The sequence below is a fragment of the Chelmon rostratus genome, chromosome 11 (assembly GCF_017976325.1).
Source record: "Chelmon rostratus isolate fCheRos1 chromosome 11, fCheRos1.pri, whole genome shotgun sequence".
In the NCBI taxonomy this organism is placed as follows: domain Eukaryota; kingdom Metazoa; phylum Chordata; class Actinopteri; order Chaetodontiformes; family Chaetodontidae; genus Chelmon; species Chelmon rostratus.
Window position 1 is genome coordinate 11,449,749 of NC_055668.1, and position 17,753 is coordinate 11,467,501.

At 41.8% G+C, this 17,753-nt stretch overlaps 1 protein-coding gene across 1 annotated transcript in view; it reads right to left on the reverse strand.

The window, feature by feature from the left end:
- adgrb3 (adhesion G protein-coupled receptor B3) overlaps positions 1-17,753 on the reverse strand; it is a 112,163-nt gene that overhangs the window by 15,726 nt on the left and 78,684 nt on the right. Inside the window, exons 14-18 of the mRNA XM_041947375.1 lie at positions 15,713-15,815; positions 15,163-15,206; positions 4,803-4,929; positions 3,655-3,758; positions 3,448-3,550 (exon numbers count right to left, since the gene is read on the reverse strand). Of these exons, the coding sequence (XP_041803309.1) occupies positions 3,448-3,550; positions 3,655-3,758; positions 4,803-4,929; positions 15,163-15,206; positions 15,713-15,815 (481 nt within the window). The remainder of the gene's footprint in view (positions 1-3,447; positions 3,551-3,654; positions 3,759-4,802; positions 4,930-15,162; positions 15,207-15,712; positions 15,816-17,753) is intronic.

Here is a 17,753-nt window from a genome sequence, read left to right on the forward strand (position 1 = left end):
GATGAAATATTTCACAAATATTATTACAAGAGGAGGTGCAGTCAAAACAGAACAAAGGGGCAGTGGTAATAAATTGTCCTGGAAATTTTATCCACAACGTTGTGCAGACCAAAAAGACAGTTGCAGCTTTCTGACTTGACTGAACCAACGACAATATGCTGTATTTTTCTTTGTTGCTGATGGGCCTCAGAAGAACTGCTTTGGTTTTAAGCACTCAGCTCGGTGACAGTGACTCTGGCTGTCGCCATCTTGGCAGTGCCTGACTCCACTGAACTCTCAGGCGATCCAAAAATGGGCAAAGACGTGGAGCGTGGGTGGAGCTGAGGCGGGCTGAATGGATCCTGGTAGCTGAAACCTAGCAGTCACTCAAAGAAGCCATGCCCTTAATTATGCATAACTTTAAGCCTTTATATAACGTTTTCTAAGAAATTAGCTATAGAGAACAATCAAAGCTGACCGAGTGCACATATCCAGAAGCAACATTTGATTTGATTTGATTGTATTTTAAGCAGTTTGATCTGCAGAATTGAATCACTAAACCTCCATCAAGTGATTTTTTGGCCACTTGTAAGCAGAGCAATATGCTATAAACACACTGATATGGCAAACGTGTTAGCAAACAATGGCCTAAATACACATCCAAAACACTGAAAGCAACATTAGCATTTATTTGGAGTCATGCTTTTGGCCACCTGATGAATCTTAAAGTCCAATAGCCACTCTTCTTTTAGCTATGCTTTGGTCTCCACCAACTCCTGGGAGAAACATCTGGCTCTTTAAATGCTCCACTGTGTTCACCAGCTAGCTGCTAACTGCGTCTGTCTGTTATTTGGTGCTGGGCAGGCAGCGGGCATATCTAAGCCGTCTGCTGTTGCTGTGTGAAATAAGTTTGATGAGAGCCATGAGAGTGAACCAAAACGCTGAGCTGAAAGATGCGAAAACACTCGACAGAGCAGAGGCAAACTGCTGAGTCGGGTGATAATTCTCTGTGGGTTCACAACTACAACTGACCTCTTTCACATGACATAGTCATTTAATCTATTGTTAGTATGAAAAAAATTGATTGGTGCAGCTTTAACGTTCAGTATGAATAACAATACTGGCCAATTACAAATAAATTAGTCAGTGTTGCTTTAATGTGGCACCCAGCGAGCCCCGTGAGCCCTGTGAATCACTCTGGGAGATGCTGAAATGACATTTTTAGTATGTCAATGGATTTTCTGAAAACCACCTAACCTCTTTGCAGATTTCTGAGATAGATATCTTATTAGGAGCATGCAGAGTGAGTATTCCATGTTAAGTGGTGGTCCTTATAATCAAGACAGGAGATGACTGGAGCTCTGATTAAATCTGACAAGGCTTCAAACCAGTTCAGCTTTAAAAATGCCCTGAAGCTTCGTGCATTCATAGTCTTGGCTACTACTGTGTGCCAGATGTAAGGGCCAGCAAGAAACAGATGAACTTACCATGTGTGGATGCTGTTTTTTCTTGTTTTGTTTGCTTTCTCTATGAGGTTACAATGGTCTGCATGACATGAACCAATTCAGTTTCTAGTGAATGGCTACACTTAGTACATTTTGTCCCTGTTTAATGTATAGTGTCACCAGGAACCAGAGTTTGTGGGTTTACAAAACACACTTCAGACTATTTTTCTTTCCGTTCATTCATTCATTATTCATGATTCAATTTTCATTGAGCATGAGAAAATTAATGGGAGGAAGCAGTTTGATTTATGAGCAGGGCCTGGTCCAATGTGAGCCCCCAACTGCTGGTAGGCCCATCTGCTCCCGGAATAAGTCATACATGTAAGCACAGTGTAAGTAGCCACTCTGCACAGCTCCAGAAAATGCATTTCTAATGATGGAATACCCCCACAGACATACATTTTTGCAAGCGTTTCAAAAGATTGTTGGCTCTGTTTCACATATTCTGTTGAACTCCACTAAAATCTATGACTGCTGCGACATAAGAATGTCCAAATACTAAAACGCTGGCTTGTTAATGAGCCGAAAAACTAAAGACAATTGATTAATGAGCAGAAACAGTGGGACATAATGAGATGAGGAAAAAAACAGTGTTCCTTGCAAAAAGGTAAAGGTATACTGAGAATATGGTTACACAATAAAATGGACAATGTGTCATTCTGTAGTGCTGCCAAATGACTGAGAAGGGCATCTGTGTGGGCAGCTTGTAAATCCCAACTACTGTTTGCCAAACAATCTTTTACATTAGCCACTTGTTTACTGGCCTGTTATGAAGCTGGGGAGAGGAAGTGATACATATTTATTGGATGCAGTCCTTCTTTAACTACAGCACTTGTCCTTTTGGATCCTGCTGACTCGATTTGAACTTCAGCTCTCGTTGACATCTGAGCAAAAACAGTTTCATATGCCTCTGTGATGGCTTCGAGTCATTTCGGTAATGCACACTGCATGGAACAATCTAAGCACGAGAGCTGCTTTTATCCTCCACCAGCTTTATTGTCACCATTATAGGATCCTCTCAGGGGCGACATCACAATAACTTCATTAGTCTTTGATTGACCGGTGCATGTCTCCCGGCGTGCATCATGTCTGCCTTTCTTCTCCTGCACTGTTGAATATCCTTAACTGCCAAACTATTTGGACTCGTTAATAACTGCAGCGCTTCACGTTGGAACCATAGCAATAAAACCAGCATCAGTATTTCATCTCAAAGTGAACTGACTTTTTGTTCTCTTTTTTTTTCTGTTTTCTTTATGGCCTCACACTTTTACTGCAATTAAAGATCATCACCGTCTCAGTGCCAACAGTTTGGGGTTGTCTCAAGTTTACCAGAGGACAATGTAACACCTGAGTAAAGACCAATGGTCCTGAGCCAGCACAAAGTAGATGTACATCTTACAGAGGCATTAGAAACACTTAATTTTCCATTTGGATGAAATATGAAAAGCTTTTCTGTACAAAATGAGTACTTTGCTTGAAGGAAGCTATAAACTAACTGTTATATTCTTGTTTTGTACTTTCAATGACAAAGCCGACATCTGGTATACAAAAGGATCTATTTTGTAGATCTGAATTCTGGTGAATGAAGAATGACTGAACCTTTTCAAAATAAGAGTAAAGTGGGCTAAAATGTGTCCAACTGATTTGGAATAGGTGGATTTGACTGAATTTTGACTATTGTTTATCTTTTAAAATCACAAGTAGGAACATCATGATATTCTGCATGATAGACTGTACCAGAACACATTTTCACAGGTTGCAGTACAAACCTTTAAGACCTCTAAGGAACGCTCCCTGTGGCTAACACACACGGAGAGTACTGAGCTCTATTCAACCTCAACAAGGCCACAGTGAAGTGACGCTTGAATCTGTCGAATGCACTATTACCCTGTCTTGTATAAAACAACCACTGGACGTCCACATGTTTTAAAGCGTGCAGAATAAATCCGTAAATGACACTCACCGCATTGTGGGTCTGCGTTTGTCCAACAAGGATCAATATGTTTGAGCAGATTATAGATAAGCAGAAGTTGAGCAGGATGATGGATCGTTCAGAGCGAATATATCTAAAGAAGGAAAGAACAACAAGAGAAACCAAAATCAGTGTGTTCCTTTGTGCGGTTTGTTGTCATGTGGTCGCAGCTTATGCTCTTAAAGTGTTTGCAATTACCTCCAAAGCACGGCATAGATCACTGCCAACGTGATCAGGGCGAGGCAAGACAGACCACAGCCAACTATCAGTGTCACAGATGGGACCCCTGAGTACTCCATGGTCTGTGGAGGAGACAGAGCAAGACGAAGCAGTCAGTGGGAGGTTGGACGTGGCTCATGCAGGACAGTAAACCTTTATTGTTGCCCAGAGATTGAACCAATCAAAACAACAACCACCGGCCTGAATAGTCCACAGCGAGTTCCTTAATATACTGTGAGGTTTGAAGTGCATGCGTGGGCTTGGAGGTTGTTTGCCCAAAACTTTCCACCTGTCTGTGCTGGAAATGATATTACACAACAGCCAAGGCTGGAGCCAAGACACTGGAATCTAGAGCATCAAAATAGTGCTTTTGTTTGATTTTGTCATTCCAGGCACACTTAAAATCGTAATGGCTGGCCAATCACAGGCCTGCAACCTGGGGCATACTGCACACCAATGTGGTTTCATACAGTACATGCAGCCTTGAGTGAATCACAGCCACTTTTATGGCTAAATGAACGCTTGCTTGGGGCCTGATATAGCTGGAGGCAACAGGATTCTTAAGGCGATCTCAATTCCTGCTGTGTACTAATGCAGAGGCCACAGTGTAAGTACTCTATGTCCTCAATGTTAATTACTTTATCTTCTCAAGAAATTCGAGGCTTCTGGTTCCCTTCGCAGCAGTCTGATTCCAGCCATGGCGAGCCCAGGGCATGCTTTCCCGACCTCACCTGCAGAACCTGTCCGCTTTCCCCGCTGCCAGTCAAGACAGCAGCCCCGTGTAAACGTTAAATCTGACAACTTTTACCCCTCTCCCTCACCGAGAATGTGACTGAGGAGGAGAGGGGACACGAGAGCATCGGCATGCACACGCCCTCCCGCGTGCACGCGTGCACGCGCGCACGCAGAGTTATCTAAAATCTATGTGCAAACTCGAAATATCCCCACACAATCTCCCTTCACCGCTGAATTACTATTTAACGGGATTAGCACGCCAAAGATTCAATTCCCATTTGCACCATCACACACATGCACACACACACACACACACGCTCGCACAGGCAGCGTTTCTCCTTTACATTGGCCTATAAAACCCACACTGAATAACAAATCAATAGCCTACTTACTATTTCTCTTGGTTGCTGAGCCAAAATGGCGAAGGTAGATACACGATCACATAAGCACTTTGTATGGGATGCATCTGTAAGCACCGTTTTACATCCTTTTGTGGACCAGGCTCCCCAAGAATCGTTCCTGCAAGAAGAAGGCAGAGGCAATTTAGAGGTTTAATTCCAGCGGTGGCACGACTTCACAGGACTTATCGACATCGCTTCGCGGTTTTTTACTTAATTATTTATTTGAATCGGGAGAGCTACAGAGCCGTGCAGACTGTTACATGAAAAAAAAGGAAAAAAAAAAAGAGGCGAACAGACACATCGACACGGCTCTTGTGTGGCTACAAGCAGCATTTCAGCTGGAAGCAGATAGAGAGGCAGAGACACGGAGGAGGGGGAGGACGCACGGAGCTGTCCAAGCAGACCGGTGCTGATTGATTCGCTATACGCAGATAAATAGCAAGCAACTGATGTGAAAACACCGTTATTCCCCCCATAAAGCGTAGAGATAAGAGCGTTCATATTTACCTGCGTGATTTTCTATTCCTCTAGATGTTTTCCAAACGACTGTATTCCTTTTTCCCCCCTCCTCTCAATGCCCCCCTGTTATCCTGTCTTTTTTCCTTTTCGGTTGATTTTTTTCGCCTCCCCTCCTCCTTTCAACTGTTTTAATTAGCAGCTTTTGAATGCTTCCTTAGGGGGATTTTCACCCTGGAAACGGTGGACAGCATCAGATTGATACTCTGTTCGTCTCTGCTGGCGTGAGAGGGGGAGGCTGATACAGTGGAGAAAGAAACGCGCGCTGTCGCAGGATCTGTTTATTCGGCTGCACGTCTAATGGCAGCACGGGGATAAATGATGTTTTTGGAGCATTCCTGAAGATCATTTTACACGAAAGTTTGTCGCAGCCCGGCGAGAAGCGCTTTGCAAAAAACCACCGCAGAACTAATACCACCCCGCGGAAGCAGCGCGAATGGTTGCAGCCGGTCCCCACTTCACACCACTAGCAGGTGAAATGAAAGGAGCGCTTCTCTTCCATTTGTCATTCGCCCCCACTCATTTTCAATCTCCGGGAAAAAAAAAAAAAAAAAAAAAAAAAATCACCCTCGTTGATTAAATACCCCACGTGCAAAACTTTATTGACACGAGCATGCTGACATGGCCGAGCTCGGATCAGTCTTTGCCGCAACACATAACCCGATATTAAGATTCGCGTCACAAAACGCTCGAGCAAACACCTGTTGTCCTGCAAGACACCTTGCTGTCCTTCTACTCCGCCAGACTCATTTCATGACAGAGGCAGAATGAGATTCATGCCGCTGATTTGGAGCGACACTAGCTGTTGATTTGTGTGCCAGGTGGCCTCTGCTGCGTGGAGCAATCCTGCTGTGTCATTTGGTCAATATGGCAGCAATATTTATTATTCCTGAATGGACCGTGGAGCCAAATTTCCAACCAGGGCCGAGCAGTACTCTGGGCTGTGTGTACACAATAATGCAACAATAAAGAAATCATCACTATTTACTCTTAGCTAATGCCTGTTTTCAGTCTGGTACCACTCAGGTAGACATTTCAAACCATAAATTAAAAATTTGAATGACAAAATAGGTGGTTCTCAATTATCCACATGCAGTGAACAACAAATGTGCATTGTCATAACAGTGATATATAAGGCCCATCTTCTCTGCAGGCTGTGGAGGATGTATCTCACAGCAGCCACAGCAGGAGCCCTGAATCTCGTCTTAAAGGTTCACAGTGAATGCATCATTCTGCCGATTCAAATTTTCAAGGCTTTCTTTGGTGGCTTCATAAAGGAAAGTTCAGAAACTGACATTTCATGATAATAACGGAAAGTAAATTCTGCAGTGAGGCTCTTGAACAAGTCCTTAGCGTAACTCTATTGAGCTACATTGAATTGAATTGGAATAAAACTGTGACTCAACACCTTCTAATGACTTGGATGGCATAGTGGGCATTTGAAATGCTCTAAGACATTGCATAGTTGAAGATTTCTTTGAGCTGGAGGCCAATCAATACATGACAGACAGAAAACAACATGATTGGCAGGAACCAAATGAGCTAAAATGAGGCACCTGCAGGTGCCATTAGGACCTCAGTTTAGTACAAGAATGGAACCAGTGTATGACCTCCAATCACTGTTGAAAACCATGTTACTGATGGTCGCCCAAAGCACTTTACAGGCCCTGGAAGCACAAAGCCTTGCAAAATTAAGCCTCACTGAAAGCACTTTTTGTGGCAGCTTTTCATCAGTAGAGGTGTGTGACTGTACAGGAGCTTCCGCTTTTAAAACCAAGATGAATGTTGGTTTCCTCCCGCCTAAACAATTTTCTTGGACTATGTACTGCACGAACCCAATGAGAAGTTGCAGAGTAGGAAGTCCTTTAAAATTGTCAGTACTATTGGTGAGGTTGCTTTGTGCACATTCATGCATGATGGAAAACAACAGTTTACACACATCCTTTAATAGCAGTGCAGGCCTTTCATTGTTCCCTGTAGGACGGGCCATGAGGAAACTGCTGGTTGACCAACAAGCATCACACCCTTTTACGCATCTGCACACATGAGATCGCCCTCGGTGCCGTTGCACCTGAAAGCATGATTGTCAGATTGAGAAGCGAACCTGCTCTATAATGCACGCTTTGTTGCGATGAGATTGATAGCATGTGTGCTGCCTTGCCTTCTTGAAAACTTTGCGATGAGTCTGCCACTCCCCCTGGTGAAGACTCAATCCTCGCCATGATCTGTTCCTAACTTTTGACTTGCTAGATGTTTGCTTCTCTTTTGTGCCAGTGAGGGAAAGTGACAGGAGAACATCCCTGACTGGGGATTTATGTACGCCACGTTTGATGTGTTCTCTGACCTTATCTGGGCTCGGTGGCCTTAGAATATCAAATGTCCCCAAGAGAAAGTGTCAGTGTTGATCTTAACCACAGTGAGACTGATGACGTTGACGTTCATCACATACCCTTTGTTGACCACTTTCTATCCATGCAGTAACGTATCTACAACTTTGTTCTAAAACTTTCAGGATCACAATATGTGACAGAATTTGATCGTGCTCCAAATTGAACACATTTAGTGTCAAAATGCAAGATAAGTGACAGCAGAGTGACATAAAAAGGCTGCAAAGTTTAAGACACATTCAGTATTTAAACCCTCGCGTCTGGCTGAAACACAGATAGACAGTTGTTCAAAAGTCCAATTAGGTTTGTGTTCCTTGCTGAACTTTGACAGATTGAGTTCTTCCAGCCACAGAGATCTTATTACTAAACCCATAACTTATCCAGATGTCCAAGCAGTGCACTTAAGAGTCAAACAGTGAAGCTCTGTAACCTCATGGTCGTCCAGCTAAACAAGCTGAAGCAGTGTATATATTAAATAGGTATAGGGCCAGATAGGGCTGCAGTTTTTTAGCCTGTGTTTTTCTTATATGTGTCAGTAAGCTTTGCAAATCACCATGTAGTATTTCCTCAGTAACAAGGAATAACAATCCAAAAACCTATTTACATGCATTGCATGGCCACATCAGGTTGGCCAGGCACTGGGCTTGGGGCTCAAAGAGTGCTTCAGGCGATGCACTTTAGGCAATTTTATAAAGTCTTGAAGGACTGACACACAATGACGGGCAGAGGAGGGCTGGGGCAGTGCTGGGAAATTATTCCATCCATCTTGGATCTCTTGATGACGGGCAATTTATATCAGCCTGTGGGCCTTGCTGCGTTTGTTAGCTGAGTGAAGACGAAAGAAAAATGAGTGCATATTTTTATGTAGCAAGAAAAATCTTATTAATCCTGAGTGGGACAGAACTCTGAAAAGGAGGCAGCAAAGCCAAAGAGGCTGCAGTTTGGGTGTGTTAGTGAGGACATGAATGGCTCCAAAGGTACACACAAAGTGATGGAGTCATGCATCTGCTAACAGGTCCATTACGCTTATTATCACTGCAGTAAGGTGACCTTCAGCGCACCTTTAACTGTGTCTGTCCTGATCCGGTTGTATTCATTTTAACATGCGTTGTTGTCAGAGTAACACAAAGGTATTTAAATTTACATGACTGGAAAATAATTGTTGCAAACATACTTTAAAGCTTTGTACAGTATGAATCAACCCCACTAGGTTTACAAGTAAAGACATATAAGAACAATCAATTAAAGCAAAGAGAATCAAATCAGTCACAACTGTTGGTTGCATGAGTCATCACAGCACCATGACACTGCTGCACTTCTACTTCATGTGCTACCTCAGGGTGCACATGTGATTTACCCCAACTCACATCCTGTGCTGTCACACACACAAACACAGCAAAACCTTCTGCTGTCAGCTAATGCATGGTTAGTGTCCTCATCAGTCCATCATGAGTCCTCGCTGGAGCGAAGCTTACAATTACTGTAAACATCGCCCACATTGTTGCTTCTTCTGCCTGCCAACGTCCTTTTACAGTGCGCAGTGATCATTGCAAAGTGGACAAGCAGCGGCCCTGAGCAAAACCCAAAGTGGTTTTATTTCATCACAAATGAACCCATCAGAAATAAAGAGTGCAACGCTCATACCATTGCTGTCTCCTGATCTGCAGCATTGACACTTTCCATTTGAAACCAAACCTAAGAACATCAAAAATATTCCCTGGGACTGAATCTGATCAAGTCTGTGGATCAAATGTGTCTATTTGAGGATCTATGACGTGAGAAGGCTTGACAACTGCTGATCTCAGATATGAAAATGTCGAAGAAGCTTGACATCAAAGGAGGAAACCATTAGAGAGCACTTTCAAAAGAATTTGAACAGACAGATGAAACCTGAAATCAAAGATAACTTAAACTGAAAGATGAAGCTGGAGATATGAATTTTGAGCTCCTAATACGTGTCACCTGCTGCAGGTGTATCCACTGTTTTCATAACTTGTCAAACTTCTTAATATTCTATATATTGGTTTATGTTACTAAACATCAGCAAAACAAAGCTGAAATACGTGTATCAAACTGGGCCCATGGCAGTCATTTATCTTTTATTCTCTATATCTTAATAATGTTAGGAGCCCAGGTGATGGAGAACCGGATTTTGCAATACATGTTTCTCTTGGTTCTTCAGATTTGCTGCAGTTGGCAGCGTTTGGTGGGGTCTGCTTGGCTCAAATCCAGCATCTCCAGATGTTTGTAGAACCTGAAGCTGCAACAGCTGCTTTCAGCACCTTGATGCGTAAATGATTCATATGCTTTGATTCCACAGGATGAGCTTTTCTGGTAACATTCATGGTATGAACTGCGTAGCACTGAGTAATTCTTTAGTAAAAGCTGAATTACAACATTTAACTACTGATCAGTTCAGGTAACTATATTTTTGTCTTGTCTGCTGCTAAATCCAACAATAAACTGCTTGGTGTTGCTTGGCCTCGTTATTGCATGGTGTGTCCTCTAGTTTTTTATCCTATCCTTTGGGCTGTTATTGTTTAGTATATGGCCTTCTACGTTCTGCAGAGTAAATCATCTCAACTGACTCGAGGAGAAAACTGTGCAACTTTAAAAGAAGGAAAATGCTTAATCCTGCTGAGTTTCAGCACTGCAGTTATGGCAAATGCATTTGGCCATAAAGATTACAGTCTGTGTGGTTATATGGCACCGTAAAAAGGAAACTACATTTAATACTTGCTATAGCATCATGGTGATAATATAATTTATTACCTACAGAGTGCTTTAGAGTGGAAGCAAAAAGATCAAACAGGGGAAAATAAATCTTAAAAGAGAGAAACAGGTGTAATAAATATGGCAGTTATTAAGAAGGCTATGTGTTGTAAGAAGATGTTTTAAAGAGGGGTCAAGATGCTGTTAATCCTGATGTGGCAGGTTGTTTCAGGATCTACAAGCCTTTAATGATGAGGGTTGTCCTCCTCAGTTTTGGCCTCTATAAGACTCTGTTGGATAATCTGAGAGGGGACGCCAAAATATATGCAATTACAAAGTCTGGAAGACACTCATGTGGCTCTCCATGCACTGCTTGACAAGGCTTCAAAAGCATCTAATTGCAGTGGAATGTCAAAAGGCTAAAACTGTCATTCTGTAATTTTCTTTTTCTGCGAGTTCAGTGGCAGTATGGAACAACTCAAGAGGTACAATTCATTCACTTCGCAAAATTAGATTGAATAAACTTCCCAAACCATTTCAAGAAAGATGAGTTTCAAGCTAAGAGGCTGAAAAGTAGTCTGATTCAAACTCATGATGCAATGATATTAAATTTCCAAGATAGTGCAAGATAGTTCTTGATTTGAACGGTAGATTACTCCCCCTCCCCTCCAAATATTTATCTTTGAACACAACAGGGAAGTTAACTGATCTGAAATCACTGGGTTGCGTTTCATATGTTTCCCTCGGCACAGCGGTGGGATATTGGTAATTTCAGGCGTGTTTGATAGCTGGAAATATTGACATTTGAAAGAGCAATAAAAGTGTATGCATCTGACATGTTTACACTTGGTGCTGTGGAGCCGCAGACTTAAGAGTAAAGTAAAAACAAGATATTGGCTCTCTGGATGCTCTAATGTTGGATTTTTCACAACACATGGAGCGCTTCATACTAGCACGGTTATTGATATCTTTGTTTTTTTCTTCACAGCATTTCTTTCCCACGTGGCTTTAAGGTAATCACTGAGCCAGCCAGGTGCACTAGATTATCCTACAGCTCTCTGGCTGACAAAACTAGTCAAAACATGGCAATTACAGGAAGCAGACATCATCAAACGTGGCCCAGACCTTTGCCTCATGTGAAAACTATAACAGCAGTTCTGACAGGTGAGCAATTTCACTTGCAAAGAATTATGATTACTTGGAAACACATTTCCTTGTCAGGATTTATTAATACTTGTTGGAAAGATGCAGAAAATGATGCGCTGTATTGTTTGCATTCAAATGAATTATCATCTTATTCTTCTTGAAATAGTGGTGATAGACTTATTCACATCCATGTGTAAAAGTACTAATACCACAGTATTAGAAAAATATTCAATTCCAAGTAAAAATGCATTCATATATATTAGTTACAATTGATGCTAATTTCAATCAATTTATACAGTATGCTGTTGGCTAGTATAATCAATAACAATGCAAGTGTAAATACAATGTACATGTAAAATATGAACCTGTGAAGTAGCCCACTTGTAGTTGTAGCTGTATGATAAATGTAGTAAAAGTTAAATTTCCCTTTGAAATATAGTGAGGTACAAGTATAAACTGGCATAAAATCGGACTAGACAAGTGAATTACATGTACCTCAAAACTGCACTTAAGTATAGTACAGTAAATGTTCTTCAAGATACTGTGTATAATCTTCGGGCTCATGTAATATCAACAAATTTTTAGATGTACAATCTACTCAGTACTACTGAGAAAGAATTTACCAAATTTTAAAACATGAGAGGCTCTTGCTGTCTCTCTTATTGCTCCTTTTTGCTCAAACAAGACAATAATGTTTTCTAGTTTTGCAGATATTAAGATTTAACCATGTTAAAAATGCACCCATTTGGTTCACTCTGGAGAGTAAAATATGGGCAAAAGGCCAGTACAGAAGGCCACAAGGTAAATAAGGAAAGTATGGATTCTATCACAGTATCAAGCTGCAGCTTTGCAATGATGAACAGCGTGTTCTCCTCTTTAAAGGGCCTCCTGGTCGCTTACACAAAAAGACAAATCACAACAGCTTTTCCTGGCGTTGTCACATAAGAATATTTATGCCTCGGGTTTCCACCCCTGTGGTGAAAGCAAAGCAGCAGAGACTCAGGTGTGGCAGCTGTCTCAGCCCTGCAGCCTATACTGTAGCTGCATCCGGACCACGACGAGTTAGTGCAGCGGGCAGCACAGAGGACACAGTTCTCCACTTGTGAACAACATTTTCATTCTGCTAATTGTTACAGTGAGCACTCTCAGTCCGTTTGAACCAACATGGCTGACAGATGGCGTATTACCCCCCTCAATGAGTCCTGAGAGTGGCTGCTATTGTGTAATAGGACGAGCCAACTGTTTGAAATGAACATGATAATCATACCACAAAGTCATTCGGCGGTGCTCTGATTAAAATGACTTGGTGGATCAGAAAAAAAAAAATGCTGATATGGTTTGTGAAAGTCAGGGAAAGAATGGAGCAGAGTTGTCCCACTTGTATCTTTCTTGTTCAAAAATAGACCAGTTGCCCTCAAATACCAATAGAGATAGTGATAGAGGACAGACCATGCACATTTCACATGCTGTTTCAATGTGCAAATAACAGTCTCATGTAAGCTGTTGTCAAAGCTGGTTCATCCACAGCCTGTTGGGTTAAAGTATGGTCTAAAATATTCCAATAACTGCTCATCAAACTTCAATTAAACATCAAATACACACTAATAATAATAATAATAATTAGCATTAATATACTGTAGGGCTGTGTTGTTGTTCTGTTTTGGAAAAATACACCATCTAGCTACCCATCAACACTCCTGAACACAAAGGCTGATCTTAAAAGTATAAAGATTTCAGTCCTGGTGAATTTGGCGACACCTGTGGTTGCTAGTGGTAACTGTAAGTGCCTTTCACAGTAATAACACCGGTCCCCAAGCTGCGTTCAAAAGGCACACATGTCGACCATTGGGGGAAGCAAAAGCAGCCTTGAGCAGCTACTGTACTTTGTCAGAAATGCAACAGAAGGAGAGCAAGGAGTGTGTCTGTTTACAGCCATGGGCTGAGAGGACTCCCCACATTCAACAACACTCGTCTTCTGTGTCACATCCAGTGAGTGCATGCACCGTTTCCTGTGAATCCCTTGTGCATGTGTGTGTAATCTGAACCTCACACAGGAAAAGCGGACTCTTCAGGTAACGATTAAAACTGCTTTATATAGAGAGGCAACTACAGCATGCAAATAGAGTGAATGGCTATAGCTCAAAAATCCTGGCCATAAAGAGTATTAAAAATAGGGTTTGCTATCGTGAAAATGTTATCACTTTTTGATCAAAATGATTCAACAGCATCAGGAGGATTTTCTAGGAAGAAAAGTTGACTTTTTGCATGTGGAAATAATCCAGCAACTTCGGTTTTATCAGATGACACTGTGACAGGCACACTGCTGTCAAGTGTTGACTGTGCAGGTACGGAAATCGCAAATAAGGTGACACCAAATCTCCTTAAAAAGCATCATGACAGCAAACTCAGGCAAAATAAAAGGGCACATGTAGCAGTCGATGAACAGTACAGAAAAGCATTCATTAGGTGTGTAAATGTACAGGCTGTGGACAGAATAATGACAACACATTACATGATAATATAGTGTGACTCAATAACTTTCTTTGTGATGCTTATGATGTTTAAATGTTGTTGCGATGGTGTCAGACCTTTTCTTGTCTCAATCTGAAGGCTTTGCTTTGTGCTGTTGTTGTGTTTCTTTGTGTTTTGTATGTATTTAGTTACATTTGTGCCTCATTCCTGAGCGAGCAATGGGAGATTTGGAGAACCACAGAAACAATACATTTTGCAAACACATAAAATATATTTTGAGAAGAAATTATAACAAAAAAATATTTTGTTTGAGCAAACAAAAATCTATTCTGAGCTCAATAAATGCATTTGCATGTTTGCTATTATCCATAGTAACGTGCAATAACAACTGCTCTCACTCCATACATATGTCCTCATGATTTTGGAGAGTTTCCCCCTCGCTATATTACATAATTCTGCAGCACTTGTGGCTGATGCTCCAGCACTTCAGGCAGTGACTATCTGGCCTGCTTGTATCTCGCTCACGCTCACTTGTGAAATTAGTATTTTTCAGATGTCCGCTGAAGCCGACGCATGCTGCTAATTGCAACTCACTTCTGCGAATGTCTCTGGAATTGTGAACTTATGACTCATGAGTGACTCACACCACGTTCACATAAAGGTTTCGATGAAACCATGCTGAACATCTGCAACTGCAGAACCACACCGACACTGACTCAGACGCTGAAAAACTCCTCAAACTGAACAACAACTGGCTTAACTCGAGACATGTTAAGAGTCTCAGCAAAGCATCGACGTCATACAGTATACCTCACGACAGTTTCAGTTATTCCGATTATTTTGTCCACCCTGATAATGGTTTAACGTATAATTTTGCCTTGCAGGTTTACTTTCTCCAGCTCTCTTGCTTGTTTGCTTCTCTGCAAAGACGTGCACAAGAGAAATGTGTGTTTGAAGGGAGGATGCACACTAACCTAATTTCAGAGATGCAACAGCAAAGTAAGATAACAAGTGTGTTATCCTGAAAGCCACAGCATTACTTCAAACTGACAACAAACCCTTCCTGGGTCTACCACACAAGATCTAAATTAGAAGAGTGAAAGTGCATGCCCACTTACATTATGGTGCTGTCCCACAGTGCACAGTAAGGGTTCATTGTTCCCTGGAAGGCAAGAAAAGGACAAAATGTTTACCAAGTAAACTATGATGATAATTGATCATCATTATCATTATAAATCAACTGCATATTTGTCCTTCAGCGTTTGAAAATGTGTTTCACATGTGGAGTAAACTATTAAGACACACACACACACACACACACACACACACACAAACCTGCTGACAAGTTCAGACTTACATGCACTTTATCTCCAAGATGAATAAAAAGGCCTGGAACATAACAGGGATTGTCCAAGTAATTATCTGACTGCGGCACACTCTCCTGACACCGGATGCTTGCAAATTAATTAGCGAGCCAATTAACCGCCATTGTGTGTTGGCTAATGGGTGGCGATATGTGCTGTGGTCTATGCAGAACATTCAGTCGGCACACAAAGACGTAGCCTTTCATCTTATATGGCGAAACTAACATGCAAAGCAACCTTTATGGTTCCAAACATGTGCTGAAGATGTCAGCCACTGTGATTCAAAATGACAGGTGGTGCTTACGTTTGCCAGGTGAGCCAGTTCAATCTCCAGGTGGGACTCCGTCGCCTTGGGCTCAGGTCTCACAGTCACAGCAATGACCTTTGAGTTCACAACTGTGTCGTTCCTGAGGCAAACAAAGATGGCCAAAAGTTAGAAAATGATAATTTCTTGGATTTTTAATTCGTGTAATTGTGGGTAACGATCTGCTTCGCTTTCTTACACAACGTGCTACAGTAAAGGCTCATGTTTGATTTGTCTGCTTAACTGTATTCTCATACTGTATATCCCTATAAATGTTTCATGGAGCTTATGGGTATAAAGGATGAACATCAGACAACATTTCCAGTGTTCAAAGCCTTTAACCTGATTTTACTTCAAACACCTGAGGTCTCTTTTTATGCTCTGTGAAGAAGCATTAACACTTGAGGATTAGCTTTAAGTGCAGAGTGAGTGAGACTTATGTGGGATCTATAAGGAACACTGGTATGAAAACCTGATTTGGGGTTTCTGAGAAGATTGTGTGCACATATTTTGAATTTAAAGTCCCTCTCCGCTGGCTAATCTAATCATCTAAAATTTAGAGTTCTTTGAATTGATTTTTAAACTAGTCAAGTATTAGCCGAAGGTATTTTCTCTAGTGCAGCTTGTATTGAATGGTAACCCAAATATCAAACACTCAATAACAGGAGGATTGAAAATCTGCCCATTAGACGTCAGAGCAGCTATACAGGATGTTTGCCAGTAATGGTGTTCAAAACATCCAAGCGGACCAGAAAGGATAGAGTACAAATCAAAGGCTTGTCTGAACTGAACGAGATGTTTCTTTGTATCCTAGGCTTTTAAAGTCTGGCTCTATAGTCCTGTTTCAAAAACCATCTCCAGCTATTGTATAGTTGACAGAATATTCTTTTTATTAGAACCTGAAATCCATGAGCACTTCCCACAAGGAAGAAAACTGTCAGCTTCACAAAGGAAAGTAGAGGTGATACTCCAGCAGCCCCCTGTCCTACCAGCACCACTTGAGTTGAGAATATTTTTACCTGACTTTATCATAGGGTACGAGTCAGTTGCATTAAAATGGGACTCAGTGGAGTAAATGGGTGCGCTCTTTAGTTCTCCACTCTAAGTGCGCTGAGAGTTTTCTGACATTTGGTGGCAAAAAAAGTTATTTTCTTCTTTGAAACTTCACAAGCTTAAAATCTGGCAAATGGAAAATCCTCAAGTCTGACACTTTAGCCGCTTGATCTGCTTATCCTTCTGTTAGTCTGGAGAGGGCGAGCTTCAGTGTCCCTTTATGAGCTCCTCTCCACATGTGCACAGAGGGTTGCTGCTCCACCTGTGACAGCTGGCCTGGCCGGTCCTTGAATGACCGCTCTGTCCTTGGGACGTTGGTGCCAGGGACTTGTTGACTGGGGTCTGACACCAGGTGTTTGTTTGGGACATCCTGCTGCTTTTCCAGGCACTAATGTCATCCTTAATTAACTACATATTGCATGCTACAGTGAATATCTTTCATTTACCAGGTTAGAATGAACACAAAGACATGACATTTCTGCAAGTTTCATGTATGCAAAAATATCATGTTTGTTTTCTCTTAGGACAAAATCCCAAGAACTACAAATGAGAAGTATCCTTAAAGCTACAATGTGAAAGAATTGGCCACCTATTGAAGGTTGCTCCAAACAAACACGGGGCAGCATCCCACCAGAGTGACCGCTAACTGCTGCTCACTAAACTCTTTGCTGTGGCCATCTTTGACTGTAGCTACTAGCTGCTGTTAGCTAGTTAGCTCAGTTAGCCGTGGAGCTAGTGGCCCTGTAGCTGACTGAAGCACAGGGGGATTCTTGTTGTTTACACCACGGGCAACGGAACCAGGCTCAGCAGCTTCCAAGTGAACACAGCCGGATCAGGACCGAACATGTCCTCCAAGACCGACGGAGGCCGGTTTGACGACACGGAAAACAGTATTGAGGTGATTTACAGCTCCGACCTCCAGCTAGCTGGTTAGCATGCTCACTTCAGTAGAACTGTTATTTCTTGTGTTGATAATTTTACTTAAATT